Here is a 15,891-nt window from a genome sequence, read left to right as displayed (position 1 = left end):
GTTGATGAATGCATCGAAACACGTTTCACAATAGGATTTAAGAAATAGTGGTATTTACGAGGTAAATAAAAATAAAAACTGGATAGATTTGTACTACAAGATGACTGCCGAATCAATTGGTGAAAAGAAAAAACAAATAACTAAGTTTAAAAATAACAAATCAAATAAATTGTACACCAATAGTTCATTTGATTTAATAATTATAAAATTACATTTTCTAACATTACATTCCAGACACACTTCTCAAGATTATTATTTTTGACCTATTAGCTTTTCGGGACAACAAATCTCGCACACAGATCACCAAACCAATCTTCCACCAAAAATATTACAAATAAATAATTTATTTTTTTATGGTCTGATTTCAAAGAACAATTTATCGGGTGGAGTGTGTCCCCCTGAGATGATGGTGGATATTGAGTGTCGCACAGTGGACAGCCACTTGTCCGCCAAGGAGACGGGGCTGGATGCTGAGTGCAGTCTGGAGAAGGGACTGCGGTGTCGCCAGCCCTCCGCCGACCCCTGTCCTGACTTCCAGATCAGAGTCAAGTGCATGTGTGGTGAGTTGATACAGAATGTAAGAACCCTGGTCCGACCCAAAATCCTCCACCCAAACTAACATAACCCTTATCTGCAACTAATAGCAACACCATCTATATTAAATGATTTATTATTGTTGTGTGGTCGTGGTGGTGGAAGAAAGATTATCAGTAAAAGATTGGTAGTTATTTGACTTTGGTTTATTCTTTATATAAGTTATTAGGTAACTCTAAGTAATTGACTGCTTTTTAAGAGAGACTATTCTAGAATGCCGCTTGCCAGAATATGCAGGTATATATATACGATTACGAGATGTTGTCACCACTGTATCACCTACATTCCTTACAATTATACATTTCCAGTATTATATCATTTTTTGACATCTTAACAAAGATGAAGAAGAATATGGAAGTCTGGGCATTTAAGGGGTTTACGACCATCAAAGTCTGGCTAGCTGGTTTATGTGATCACATTACACACGTTTAACATTTACCAATTCTACCCATGATTGACAACCACACTTAAATTATGAATACTTATTTCTAGTATTATGTTGGTGGTTAAAATACTAACAAATCAATCCAGTTTTTTCCATCATAAAACATACTTTTACCAAATTAATCGGAAGTAATTTTTTAATTCATTAGTGACTATTTTGTGTAATTGTAGAAAAAGAAGTTGGAACGACACCTAATACTGTGTACGAGTCGTGGACGACCCCCGAGAAGGTGTACCCACCGGCAGTGTCTCACCTGTCGTGCGACGAGGGACACCCCAATCAGGAGCACCCAAGGGACTGCGCCTTGTTCCTGCAGTGCGCCCCCGGCATGGGCCCTCCGGAGCACCCGGACCTGGTGGAGAAGAGCTGCGGCCCGCACATGCTGTACCACCCCGTGACCATGATATGTGACTGGCCTGCTACTGTCATAGCTGTCAAACCGGAGTGTGGAGGTACACAAAAATGACAATTACTAACAATTAAGACTATTTATGAAAAAATATACACAATTTTTAATAATTACAACATACTTTTATTGCGTTAAATTTACGCTAAATTCTGTGTTTTTCTAAACCTTTAATTTAAAATCAAGACCAAGATATGTAATAGATTTCTCAATAGAGACAAAGTATATATTTTATGGAAAAATCTGGGTATACAATATACAATATTGTATGAAGCTAATTGTAATCATTTTAACCAGAAAAAAATGCATAATTTTTTATTGTTGTTTAAATTAAGAAAAATAGTAAAAACACTAAAAAAATAGACATTTTTCAGAAAATGTATGTAAGAGTAGTAATATCCTATGTATTACCAACTCACAAACTACAAGAAGAAATCACCGCCATTCATCTGATGTACAATCCAGTGCTTAAACGAAGTCCTTAAAGGATGGGGTCTTGACTTATATTGTATAACTTAGGAGCAATGGAGTTGGAATGTCTTTGACCAAGTATTGATTTATAATTACAATCACTTGATACATGTTACACTGTTGTTTTCTTCTTACAGTCTCTTATTCAAACTCAACATTCTACTAATTATAATATTGCTGTTTTTTTATAGTTGAAGTTTCAACAGCCAAATCAATTCATCCTACAGTTGGAGAAGCAATTTCATTTACTGAGGAAATAGGTCAGTATTTTTTTTTAGTTATGTTGTAAATAAACTAACTTACTTACAAACTGTTTCCCTGTTTTTAAAATATACTAGGTAATACATACACGGATCTTTGCATGTGTTAACAACTAAAATTGCATTTATTTTTACAAATACATAAATATGTATTTACAATTTAAATTTACAGTACTGTGTCCTCCCTTGCCATAGGCACACTCTAACACTTACGTAAAAACTATTTATCGCTTTCAATTTTGTCATTAGAATTTTTTTATGACTAAAATATTAAAAGTAAAACAATATACAATAATTTTTTTTATGAATGTTGAAAAATGTTTAGTATTTACTAATGAAAACAATAAAAAATAATATGCAATTTATTAGTGTGTCGTAAAATTGTATAACTATTATAAATATAACATATACTTACTTTTTTATCTCAAAAATAAAAGAAATACTTTGAAAATAACGAATACTTTAATATGAACCAAATATACTACAAAAAATAAATAACATTGATATGATAAGTGATGCGGTTGTAAATTGATATTGGCTAAGTTGCCTCAAGTAAATTTTTGTATAATATATTTCAGAAGGCACAGTTAATCCGTGTGCGGATGGAAAAGTGTGGTCAGATTGTGCTGTCAACTGTCTGAAGGTCTGTATGTACTATGATCACTATCTCAAGATACAGGGGAAATGCACCGGTGGACAGGTGAGAGTACTTTTGTATTTTATTTATATTTAGATTAAAATACAGACTTGTCAATATTTATAATTTTAAAATGGCTGATGACCTTGAAAACAGTGCTGGATTGGAATGGATGTGGACCACCCAAAATAGGAATCTCTTGTGGAGTTTCTAGGAGGCCTATATCTAAATTTGTGTCTTGAAGTAACTAGTATTACTAAAGTTATTTGTCCTCTAGAAATGTATTGCTGGCTGTGTCGAGGAAAGTGCGCTGTACACTCCGTGCGGGAAAGGATTCATGTGGCGAGATGCTAAAACTTGTGCAGCCCTTGCTGATTGTACTTGTGTCTCTGAAGATGGAAAACCTGTCAAGGCAAGTCACTGTTACTGCTAGCTTCGTGATGTTCTCTTCATTCTATCTAGTAGTCTGCTCAAATAATAAAATATTGGATCATTTATACAGAACCATTTTGGTAAAATACTACCCCAATAGTGCTTCAATATACTATAAAATATTGATATTAAGGGGGAAAATTATGAAAATGATTTTGGGAACAAATATATTTTAAGTTTTTTTAAAAACAGCCTTTCCCTCTCTCAGTTTCTATGAGGGTTGCTAAATTTAGTGCACTGATTAAATGCTAATAAGATCACTTTCCCTATGGCAATTGTTGTAGCTGATATCTTCAATTTATTTTACTTTAGATGCATAGCTTTTTTATATACTCTGGAGCTGTATTATGCATTAATTTATATGGAAGCAGACAGAGTTTATAATCTAACCTTTTGGGAAAGTATAACCATAGTTGGTGAAATAGTAGATTAACATGACTTGAGAGATTTAAAAAAAAATAGTAGGAATGAATCTTTTTTCTACACCACATTGTGTTTTGATCACTGCTACTTTCTGTGAAAATTGTGGGTAGTTTTATAATTTAATATTTTCTTTAGCCTGGAGAAGTGATCCACCAAGGCCCTTGCAAAGTTTGCCAATGCTTGAACAATGAATACGTCTGTGACGAATCACACTGCAAGAAAGAGGAAATTCCCAAAACGCATGTCGAGGTTATTCACGCCGAGAAAATCCAAGAAGCGCCGACAGAAACGCCTGAGTCCGCTGAAGATCACGGGGGAGTTGAGGAAGAGGAAGGAATATCTTTTGGTGTGACGGCTATTTTGCGTCCCACTACGTTGTCACCCCCACCAAAGTGTAGTCCTGACGGGTAAATACAATATCTTTCACAACATTTGGAGTGTGTCCAGTGTGTCGTTAAAAACAAACATAATATTCAAGTGGTAAAAAAGTGGTGTTTTTATTTAGAATTTAATCATGTCTTACCACAAAGTGAATGCCGATACAATAAATAAAATCCCTATGGCATATCATCGATCATGTATCAAGATATATTATTAATGTCTCAACGGGGACGTATCATCTTTTTTTGAAATCAAATATTTTTTCAACATTAAATACTATCAATCTTATAATAATAGCTAATACATATTAGCAATCTTTAAAAATAAAATAATATTTTATAGCTATACTGATATCATGTGGGGTGATGCTCCATTACCTGATGAAGCATTCTCAGCCAGTAGTATTCTGGGACCTGCTTTCCAGCCACAGAATGCAAAACTTTATGGAAAGGTGGATGAAGAATCAGGTAAGATTGGAAACTGAGCAAATATAATATTGAAGCAGAGGTTTATCGGTGTTTATATATTGTTTTTCTTGCCTTCAGGTGGTAGCTGGACTCCCAAGCAATCAACCCCTCACGAATACATCCAAGTGAAGCTAGATCACAAAGAACCAGTTTACGGTATAGTAATGCAAGGCAATGCATTATTTGATCAGTTTGTGACGAGCTACGAAGTCTTGTACAGTGATGATGGACACCATTTCGCTAGCGTCAATAAACCTAGTGGTGGAAAACAGGTACCTACTCAACTCTGTACCCCTGGTTAGCACACAGTCTATGACATCTTTGATAGTCTATGACCAGTTTGTGGCAGTGCAGCGCCCAAAATTCAAACCTTAATTTTTATGGAATTTTTTGACTTACGATATGCACTTAACTTTAATTTATGTTAATCTTTTGATAATTAATACTTGTACCATAGTTAATGTTATATTTTTCAGGTATTCAGAGGTCCAGTGGATAATACAACACCTATGAAGCAGATGTTTGATGTTCCATTTGAAGCTAAATACGTAAGAGTGGTTCCTAAGACCTGGCACGACACCATCGCCATCAGAATGGAGCTGATCGGTTGCAGCCATGTGTCAACCACAGTTGTTCTAACCACCACTCCCCGTACTATCAAAAAGACTACACTCCCTGCCACTTCCATCAAGGTAATGATTTAATATGATAATAATAATCAGAAATACCGATCAATTATATTAGAAACGCTTGAGCAATCTCTCCATTTTATCTATTTAAAAAATGTTTACAGCACGAGAAAGAACCAGTTTGCAAAGCACCTCAGAAGTTAATTGCACTTCCGGTGAAGAATGTCATAGTTAGTTCCAGTAAAACTGACAAACCCAAGAGCTACCTTTCTTTAGAACAACCACACGCCTGGCAACCCCTTACCAACTCACCGCATGAATGGATTCAGGTAACCTTACCTTATGGCAAATGGTTTTTCTTCTTCTTGGTCATATCCCGCATGACCAAAAATAGCAAGTCGATCTTAGCATTAACATCTTAGTACTCTTTTCTCCATCTTTTTTTTTCATTATCATGGGTTTATCTAGATTGACGTTTCGGTCCAGTGAACCTATTATTTAAATATAAAATACCATTGTTTTAGTATAATTTTTTGATAAAAAATATCATACGTAGTTCATCTTATATCTCACAGGATATCGTTACACTCCTGATATCTCATCTTTCACTTCTTTCTTTTAAGAATTGATATATCAAACATTACCATCCTGTCTGGACATGGTACTTACTCCGATGAGGAAGAGATCAAAAGCTACATAGTCCGTATTGTAACATTTGTACAGGCAGTCATTGTGGGTATTGATGCTTTTTTATGAGGTCAAGGGGATTTGCATCCCTTATATCACTGCGACCATATTAGGTCTATTGTGACCTCTCTCTGTATCATAGCTCACTCTCAAGACCTACATGGGTCATGTGGGTCACGCCTCTCTTGGTGGTAAGAGCTTCACCTTCTCGGAGTCTAGTAGTGGTCCTCCAAGGATGTGACTTCGTTTGCGAGCGAGTGCGTGTCACAATTATAGAGAATGTGGATTGGTGTTTCGTTATCCTCCATACAAAATCTGCATACTGGGGAGTCATGTAGTCCAATATTGATACTTACTTCGATGCTTATATTATTGTGTATTTCAATAGGCACATTGTTGTTCGCATTACCATGGTAATGCGAACAACATGACATGTCACACCAAAATAATGTCAAAATTTATACCAATTTGACTCATACTCTAGAAATTATTTGTTTACATTTTTTTATTATATATTTATTTCAGTTTGATTTTGGAGCTCCACAAAACATTACTGGTATAATCACCAAAGGTGGTCCCGAGGGCTGGGTGTCGGCTTACAACGTCAAATACTCTGCAGACGGAAGCAACTGGAGCCCAATAGTAGACGAGGTCAAGGAGATCATTATGTTCCCGGCCAACTATGATGCTAACACTCCAATCACCAACAGTTTCCTTGTGCCGGTGCACGCTCAGCACTTGAAGATATTGCCTGCCAAATGGCATGGAAGTATCAACATGAGAATTGAGCCACAAGGATGCCATGAACCTTACACAATATGTAAGTGGACGTCACATGCTATTTTTTTTTTTTTTTATTAAATATATTGTGAAATTGTGTGAATGGATTTGAAATCGCCTCTCTCCACCCACTGCTGGATGAAAATCTCTTTTGTTGTGCGTCACTCCTTGGGATTCTAGGACTTCCTCAGATACTTCTTTCTAGGAATATTAACAATTTAATACTGTTTTTATAATTTGTATTATACTAAAAAACATGCGATTAAAATATCATATATAAATCGTACCAAATCCTAAAAATTCAAACGAATTCAAATTGTCTATGATTGTTTCCAAAACTTTTTACATTCTTCTCTTTCTTCTTTAATCTCCTCTACACCCAGATAGTGTATAGGATACTACATTGGTTGAGCACAGCGTTTACTTGATCATTAACTACATGAAAGCAAGTTGATCAACTTGCGCTTCAGTTCTGAGAGAGGAGAATATATTTTAAGGGATACAAATGGCGTATGTGAAAGAGTTCAGGGTGAAGGACATTACCGCAAGTTGTATATGAAAATAGAGCAGAAATGTTTGGAAATGGAGAGAGGCGGTTATGGCTAGGGCGCTTAAGGTTGCATACCCATGCTAGCTCGTTCACTTGGACACCACTAATGGGCACAAGTTTCTTTGGGACAAAATATTTATGTTTACTCCGGCAGTGTTCGTTCTAAATATGGTTAATGTCAGAATAAGTTCTTAATTTTTCATTCTCATAAAGAGGGAAAAGAAAATCACCCCTCAACAAAACCTTATCCACAGTTAAAATCGATTATTTGTTTGTTTTCAGTGGAGCAAGAAGAAATTCCCACTTTCACAATAGGACCCGAAATGGAGATATCAGAGCCTGGATGTATTACATGCCAGGGAGTGGAGCTACCCCTTGATGGTTGTGACTGTGAAAGTCCCCTGATGTATGATGGTCAGCAGTGCGTGCCACAAGCTCGTTGCCCTTGCCTTGTTGGACACATACCGTATGTCACCTTCTTAGATTTTTCACTGCATTTCAGGTGCTGATAGCAATTTTGTATCATTGGCTTTTCTCAGCTGTATTTCGGATATCAATTTAACATCAACCCAGATGTTGGATACAGCGTCAAAATCAGTGCAGCATCATAATCCAAAAAAAAACTAAAATATAAATTTATTGTTTATTTTTAAGTATGCTGACCATATAATATTAATTCTGTACTTACATTTAGGTATGCAGTCGGAGCTACTTATATGACAGAAGACTGCGAAACGTGCACATGCACACTACGCGGTATTCCTTCTTGTGAGAAAAAGATGTGTCCCAAGTGCAGTCATGTAAGAAGAAATACATAATAATATTTTGAATTACGAATCAAATGGGCCTCTTTGATATTTCAACAAAGATGGGAAAGTATATTAAGATGGGAATATCGAAACCCGGATATCGAAATTGCAATTCAAATAAAGTTTAGTTTATGTATTAATTTTAAATCAAACACAGATTTTTTGAGTCTACTAAGTTGTATTTTATTAACAAAAACACATAAAAAATTATATTGTGACAATTGTTTCGCCTTGTAAGGGCATTATCAAACGAATGTGAAGATCAAATGGACTACGGTCCTTATGTAGCTATACAATTCTAAGTGACAGTTTTAACACGTGCAGCAATAATTTATGGGAGACAACAGTAGCTAATGGGGGATGTAGGTATGTACTCGTACCCTTATATTTATTTTCTGGGAAAGGAAGAATTTATTGACATGGCCATATTTTAGAGAATTAATATTTTAAAGCTTAATACAATTGTTGGTATTATTATTTTTAAGAATTTATATATGTAGATGTAATTATTAGCTTATCAATAACGCATCATGCAAGCGTTTACATAGAGAGAGATGATGTACAGTAATTATGTGTTTTTGTTAATAAAATACAACTTAGTAGACTCAAAAAATCTGTGTTTGATTTAAAATTAATACATAAATTAAAATGGAGTTCTACAAATTAAACACCAAACCAATCAATAAATAAAGTTTAGTTTGTAAGAACTCACTTGTCAGGATATTAATGATACTCTTTTTTTGCTTCAGGGTTTAGTAAGACACATGGGAAAAAATTGCCGGTGTGATTGTGTCCCTTGTCCCACTGGTAAGCGAGCTTGTCCAACCAGTGAAGTTTGCATTCCGGAAGAATCCTGGTGTGACGGGCTTCAAGACTGCCCTGATGATGAAGTAGATTGCGCTACCACACCTCTGCCTACTACTGTATCAGTAACGGAAGGTTAGAACATTGCAATTTTTTTTATAAAAGTTTTCTTTTATTGTTTTCCAATATTTATAATCTTGATGGTTATTATTTTCAGTAATGGAAGCAGGCTGCCCTGTCCCAAGTTGTCCCAAAGGTTATAAAGTTGTGGAAAAGAAGCCTTCCTTCAAGAACCTGGAGTTGACGAGCGAGGGTCAGGTGGCCACGGACTCCCTGTTTGCACAGCCTACCAAATCTGCCCGGAAAGGATACCTAAAATACTTCAAGGGAGGCACTAAAGGAGGTTCTTCAAGTGGGACTAAAGGAGGTAATTATATTCTTACCTTCTTTTTGTAATGCTTATACATATAGTGCATAAAGCGCTGCATCGCATTAACACAGTGTTACCCCGAGTGTTAATTATTGAAAGACAAGGTAATCAGTCCTGTAGTTAATTATTACACTGCATTAAAATTAATGAGTGGCAATTTTTTTCACTAATATAAGTTTAATATCACCCTGAACTAGTATATATTGTATCTAATCTATTTTAAGTGAATGGTGCACTAAAATCAGTTTTAGCAAATAAAAATCTATCAGCGGAAGCTAAACTGGCAGTACACAATGGAGTTCTGGTTCCAACCCTTATGTATGGAAGCGAAGCATGGAGTTGGCAAAAGAAGGATGAAAGCAGACTGAATGCAGTCGAAATGCGATCCCTCAGACGAATGTGTGGCAAAACGATGTTTGATAGATGTTCGAATGATGAAATAAGGAAAGAATGTAAGGCTGAGATAAGCATTATCGATAAAATTAAGAAAGGTGTGTTGAGATGGTTTGGACATGTGGAGCGTATGAGTGAAGAAAGAACGGTTAAACAAATTTATGGAGCGAATGTAGTTGGAAAAAGAAGCAGAGGACGACCGAGGAAAACTTGGCACAATCAGGTATGTCAAATACTTGAAAGCGGCCGGGTCAGGAGTCGTAATAATCGTCGGGTATGTATGAGGAGATGCATGAATGTAGAAGAGGCAAAGAATGTTTGCAAAGACAGAGTGGTGTGGCGTTCGATTCTCTCTGCCTACCCCTGCGGAGAAGCGGCGTGATGGTTAGTTAGTTAGTTAATCTATTTTAATGTAGAATTTTTGAGTGCCTTATTTTATTATGTTACTAAATTTACACTACAAATAAAGTAATACTCATAATATGTATACACTGCTTGTAGTGTTAGGTACGAGTTAGACTTGGATACAGCGGATGAGTAAAAAAATATGCCTTTTTTGGGTTTGCAGGAACCAAGACTGGTTTCCGCCCTGCCAAAATGGCCCTCCAGCGTCAGACCCTGGCCAAACCGGTGAATGCTGAGCCTCCTGCTACCAAGGAATGTGTAGAATGGCGCTGTCTCTCTGCTCGACCCCCTCCGCCCCTCTTCAGCAAACCGGGAGCTAAACCCACCCTCCCTCCTTGCCCCGCCCCCCGCTGCCCACCGGAGTACATCATATCCATGGATAATGATGAGGTGGACGAGTACGACTGTCCCAAGTAAGATATACACTGTATTACATATATTATCTATTATAAATGGTTTTAACCATCAATCTATAACAGTCAGCGACTTTAATCTTTGTAATATAACTTGTGAATTTGACCCCATTACATCTGCTTCTTATACTTCCAGTGGAATACAGATTCTATGCATATGGCCAATGAGTATTTGATTCTTTATCTGGTTTATACTACTTTCCATATTATAGTTCTTGATGTCAATTATATCAGAAGCTAGAAATGCATAATTAAATTTGTGCACTGATTAGCGTAATTACCGAGTGATCCAAAAAACAAAATAAACAAAAATAAATATGTGATCTGTTGCCCTTAGATCGGTCTGTCATTCACATTAACTTTTTTCTTATGTTCTTGATTTGGCCTCACCTTTTCTTTTGGAAAATGGTAGATTTCTATGTACATTTGAAAATGGAACTCATTAGTTCAACAATTTTGCCAACATAACCATTTAAAATTTATTTATTTTTAATGTAAAGTATAGGTACCTACTTTTATCATACTAAATCATAAATATTTTTATATTTCTATTCTTTTTTTGAAGGTAAGGAATAGAAAGCAATAGATGTTTGCTCAGGTTGGTTGTAAAATTAGTTTGACAATTATTTATGTCTTGGAAAATATGTTTTTTTGGGATGAATAAATTATGACAGCCGGCTTGGTTCATAAATGCTAAAATAAATATTTTCTTAAATTAGTGATTTTTTTATAGATACTCATGCATGCCACCTGCTCGCCGTGATGCAGTATGCAATGTAACCTGTCGCATTTTCAACACATTTGATGGCACAGAGTTCCAGTATGATATTTGCAATCACATCCTTGCTCGGGATGCTGAGATGAACACCTGGGATGTGACCAGTAATTATCATTGCAATCTATACAATTTATTTTCTATCTATATCATAAAATAAGACAATTTGATATAGCAATCCCTAGCCAATGTGGAATTTTTTATACTATGTATATTTACAGTTCAGAAGAATTGCACCAAGGACTCTTGCGTCAACGAGCTGTTGATCTCACAAGGGCAGGACCAAGTGCGCTTCCGTCCGGACCTGACTGTGGAATACAATGGTTACCTTTACACTGTTGACCAGACCAGGAAGATTGGTTTCCAAACGCAGACATTCGCTATCTCTCGTCTTGGAGAGACTCTCTTCTATATCTCGACCAAATATGGCTTCTGGGTGACGTATGATAACAAGAAAAATATACGGGTCGGGGTAAGATATCTTTATAATAAATAATTTTTACTTGCAGATAATAGAGTAATCTAACTAATTAACTAACTAACCATCACGCCGCTTCTCCGCAGGGGTAGGCAGAGAGAATAGAACGCCACACCACTCTGTCTTTGCAAACATTCTTCGCCTCTTCCACGTTTATGCATCTCCTCATACATACCCGCCAATTGTTACGACTCCTTACCTGACCACTTTCTTGTACTTGGCATACCTGATTGTGCCATGTTTTTCTCGGTCTTCCTCTGCTCCTTTTTACAATTACATTTGCTTCATAAATTTGTTACATGTCCAAACCATCTCAACACACCTTTCTTAATTTTATCGATAATGCTTATCTCAGCTTTGCATTCCTTCCTTATTTCACTATTCAAACATCTATCTTACATCGTTTTGTCGCACATTCTTCTGAGAGATAGAGTAATCTATTGTAGATTTTTAAAATTTGTAATTGTTGCAGGTGGCTGGAAAACTGTTTGGAAGAGTAGATGGTTTGTGTGGATTCTTTAATGCTGAACCAACTGACGATAGAAGGAAACCCGATGGATCTCCTGCACGGTCCACCGAGGAGTTCGGAGACAGTTGGGCACATAAGGACAGCCCTGAAGTATGCGAAGCTCGCGCGTGTCCTATTAACTTACAGAATGAAGCTTGGGAGATGTGTAAAGTTATAAGGTAAGATTTAGAAAGCCCGTGAATTCATCACAAATAAATGTCACATCAGTTGAAAATGCAAACAGTAAAAAAAACTCTCCTTTCCAGCTCTAAGATGTTCTCCGGCTGTGCATCATCCTTGGACCTGGATAAGAGTCGATCCCGCTGTTTGGAGGCCGTGTGTGAGTGCATGCAGAATGCCGGAGAGCAATCAAAAGGATCGGAGGTTGCTAAGGGCTCTGTTCTGCCCACCAACAGTAAGAGTAAGGGATGCTTGTGTGAAGCCCTGCAGACCTTTGTTACTAGCTGTCAAGCTGCAGATCAGACCGTCAACATACAAGGATGGAGAGCAGAAATAGGCTGCCGTAAGTTTGAAAACCATTAAATGTACAAAGTGACAAAATTACAATACAAATTTAACTCTTTACCAGTGGCTGGCACATAATCTATGACAACATTTGTAATGCCCCATGCGCATTTGGTACACTTCGTGGTATCCTAAATTTAAACCTCAATTTCTCTGGATTCAGTGTTGACACCTTAATGATTGTTAGCTTCAATCGTAGGTAATTCTTCATACTACATACTGACATCTATAGAAATATTCACAAAGAAAATTATCATTTGGTATAGTTAAATGATAAAGTGGGGACAAATTTTGAATGCTTGTATTGGAGAATGAGAGTTATTATATACAATATAAAAGTTAGTTTCAAAATGATTTCATAAAAAGAATAAATATTTCATCTTGTTTAAGGCTTAAATGGAGAATTTGTTTTGTTTGCATATTTCAAAATTTAAAAATATATTTTTTAAATTAGTTATGTTTTCAAATTGTGAACTTTATAAATTTGAACTGAAACTCCCTACAACATTGTCAATTGTTTGTGTTTGATTAGCGGCAACATGTCCCGCCCCACTTGTCCATTACGACTGCTTCCGACGGCGGTGTGAACTTTCCTGCAGCTCCTTGCAAGAAGACGACCCCTGTCCCACCACTCCGGGAGTCTGCTTCTCCGGATGCTTCTGTCCCGAGGGTCTCGTGCGAAAGGGAGAAAACTGTATACCTCCAACAGAGTGCCGAGATTGTAAGATCAAACTCAACAAAATTAAATAGTCTAACATACGCTTATAAGAATAATCATTGTGATGATCTCTGTTTATTTCAGGTGTTTGCGATGGATTTGGGAAACCACAGTTCGTAACTTACGATAGGCGTAACTTTACATTCAATGGAAACTGCACCTATATTGCATCCAGGGACAAGTCAGATTCTGGCAAACACGCTTTCCAAGTATTTGTCACCAATGGGGAATGTCCCAATAACCCCGATGCCATTTGCACTGTGGCACTTCACATTGTCTATGATGAACACACGTTGCATATACAAAAAATTGATGATGAAGTGAGTGAAGAAGTAAAAACTTTTTTTTTCTTCATTTTATTATAATTATCGACTCTTTATTTTTTCATTTCTTTTTATAGCTTGTGACAACACTGGATGGAATTAAGGTGCGTCACTACCCGGTTATCAATAAATGGCTTCATCTTCAAGAAATTTCCGGAAATGACGTAACTTTGTTGATACCTTCCATTCAGCTAGAGGTTAGTATATTTTTTATTTTAAATATGGGATGCATAAATGTCCATATTACAAGATTTTATATTTCTTAAAACATATTCGCTTCCTACGTGGACCATATAGAGTCCGCACACTGCCTCTAGCATCTCCTGTTGGGTGCCAGTTCCTCTGCTTCCTTCCAGATCAGGCCTGAGTGCCATAGTTCAGATCATAACTGCTAATTAATGACTTCAGCAGTGGAACGTCCTCAGAGGTGGAAACCCTGTAAAAGAACCAAACTTGACCCTCGGCAGGCATGAGGAGTACACGGCCTGGCCTAGGTTACCTTAATCGCCTTTTCTTATTAATAGTTGTGACCATGGGTTGCTGTATCTTTGCCTTATTTCCACATTCCTCATGAAAGGAACCACCGAACCGCTAAAATTAGTTATAGAAACCTATTATTTATTCTAGGCACTTATTGCATTTATTTTGCTTAATTATAATTGTTTTAACACTCAGGTAGCCTCCATATTCCACAATATGGCTTTCACAATCAAAGTGCCATCTACTCTATACGGTAATAAGACAGAAGGGCTCTGCGGGAACTGTGACGGAGACCCGGACAACGATGTCGGCGACAGCCCGGAGGCTGTGCGTAAGTTCGGGCTGGGCTGGAGGGCGCCTCCTGAGGAGCTCGCCGGACTGGACATCCAAGAAGACAACTGTGTGGAGAAACCCAAGGATGAGTGCTGGCCTCTTCCACCTGACCAGGATCCCTGCTTCAAATTAATGGATGACTTCAAGTTTGGAAAGGTAAGGATTGAATCTCAATCGTCGCTGCTCATTATTAAAACTATACATGTATTTTATTTATGAAATAAATAGTTTAATTAAAATATTGGTAGCAAATCCACATCTTCCCAATCTTGAATAGTCAGTAAAAATCTATGGTTAAAATCCATAGAAATAATCACAATATTAACAATGATTAATCTATCTGTTGTGAAGATTTCTATGGAATTCACCAAGTCCAGAGACAAATTACTAACTTTATAGTCGAGACAAATGGTGTATGAAAAGAATAACTAGGCTATGTTAAATTATTAGTATAAATGAAGAACAATAATTTTGCAGAAATTGCAATAAAAGTGCAAATTTAAAAAAGAGAATAGTGATATTATGATTAATTTCTTATTATTGTGATCAGCTTGCAAGGTATTGTTTATTTCATTGTAATGTTGAAATATGGAAGTGAGTAGCAATGTTGAAATGTGGAAGTGAAGGTAGCATTCTGTCTCACAGTGTCACCCGGTGGTGGATCCCACTCCGTTCCTGTCATCTTGCCAGCAGGACCTGTGCTCCACGCACAAGCAGCTGGGACTGTGTGTCAGTCTGGAGGCGTACGCCCGCCAGTGTGAGCGCGCTGGCATCTGCCTCGACTGGAGAAGGAAGGACTTCTGCCCTTACAAATGGTGCGTATCATCCATGGAGACCCCATGATCACTGTGTTTATCATTCGAACTTATAATATTTCCGATCAATAAATATATTTCTTTTATCTGATTATGTTTATTTTATGGAAAACTTAAAATGTGTCCTACAGTCTATTCGCTTCAGAGCATTTTTATACTTTGGTATCCCTCAGGGGTCTATCCTGGGTACATTTATTGTTTACCTTTTTTTTTGTTATTCACAGATAACTTGAATGGACTATTTTATCTCCTTCTGGTTGATTTTAATTACTTTTTACAGTTTTCTTGAAAATCTTATGTGTACTTGAGTATTTATTATAAATATGTAAATTTAACAGCAGATAAATACTGTGTTTTAGTGAAAACAACTTGATTTACAAAGCATGCGGTTTGGGATGTCAAATAACATGTGATAACTATGAGAAGTACACCACTAAACCGACTCTCTGCACCCTTCCCCGCACCGAAGGCTGCTTCTGTCCTGAAGGAAAGGTAAACTCTTTGTTGAAATATGCTATTT

General features: G+C 36.8%; 1 protein-coding gene across 1 annotated transcript in view; it reads left to right on the top strand.

Annotated features, from left to right (window-relative positions):
- LOC148309736 (hemocytin-like) overlaps nt 1-15,891 on the top strand; it is a 49,385-nt gene that overhangs the window by 22,222 nt on the left and 11,272 nt on the right. The window contains exons 33-58 of the mRNA XM_088259562.1: nt 371-560; nt 1,210-1,491; nt 2,108-2,176; nt 2,755-2,876; nt 3,091-3,225; nt 3,804-4,075; nt 4,392-4,516; nt 4,595-4,788; nt 4,993-5,208; nt 5,310-5,474; nt 6,358-6,652; nt 7,445-7,628; nt 7,857-7,962; nt 8,721-8,910; nt 8,993-9,202; nt 10,167-10,416; nt 11,150-11,298; nt 11,413-11,663; nt 12,142-12,356; nt 12,444-12,700; nt 13,235-13,423; nt 13,505-13,740; nt 13,821-13,940; nt 14,419-14,712; nt 15,202-15,371; nt 15,731-15,863. Coding sequence (XP_088115688.1) covers nt 371-560; nt 1,210-1,491; nt 2,108-2,176; nt 2,755-2,876; nt 3,091-3,225; nt 3,804-4,075; nt 4,392-4,516; nt 4,595-4,788; nt 4,993-5,208; nt 5,310-5,474; nt 6,358-6,652; nt 7,445-7,628; nt 7,857-7,962; nt 8,721-8,910; nt 8,993-9,202; nt 10,167-10,416; nt 11,150-11,298; nt 11,413-11,663; nt 12,142-12,356; nt 12,444-12,700; nt 13,235-13,423; nt 13,505-13,740; nt 13,821-13,940; nt 14,419-14,712; nt 15,202-15,371; nt 15,731-15,863 — 5,019 coding nt within the window. The remainder of the gene's footprint in view (nt 1-370; nt 561-1,209; nt 1,492-2,107; nt 2,177-2,754; nt 2,877-3,090; nt 3,226-3,803; nt 4,076-4,391; nt 4,517-4,594; nt 4,789-4,992; nt 5,209-5,309; nt 5,475-6,357; nt 6,653-7,444; nt 7,629-7,856; nt 7,963-8,720; nt 8,911-8,992; nt 9,203-10,166; nt 10,417-11,149; nt 11,299-11,412; nt 11,664-12,141; nt 12,357-12,443; nt 12,701-13,234; nt 13,424-13,504; nt 13,741-13,820; nt 13,941-14,418; nt 14,713-15,201; nt 15,372-15,730; nt 15,864-15,891) is intronic.

The sequence above is a fragment of the Brachycentrus maculatus genome, unplaced genomic scaffold (assembly GCF_059751285.1).
Source record: "Brachycentrus maculatus isolate JH-2025_06_01 unplaced genomic scaffold, ASM5975128v1 h1tg000118l, whole genome shotgun sequence".
In the NCBI taxonomy this organism is placed as follows: domain Eukaryota; kingdom Metazoa; phylum Arthropoda; class Insecta; order Trichoptera; family Brachycentridae; genus Brachycentrus; species Brachycentrus maculatus.
Note: the sequence above shows the minus strand (reverse complement) of the source record. Positions and strands in the feature narration are given on the sequence as shown.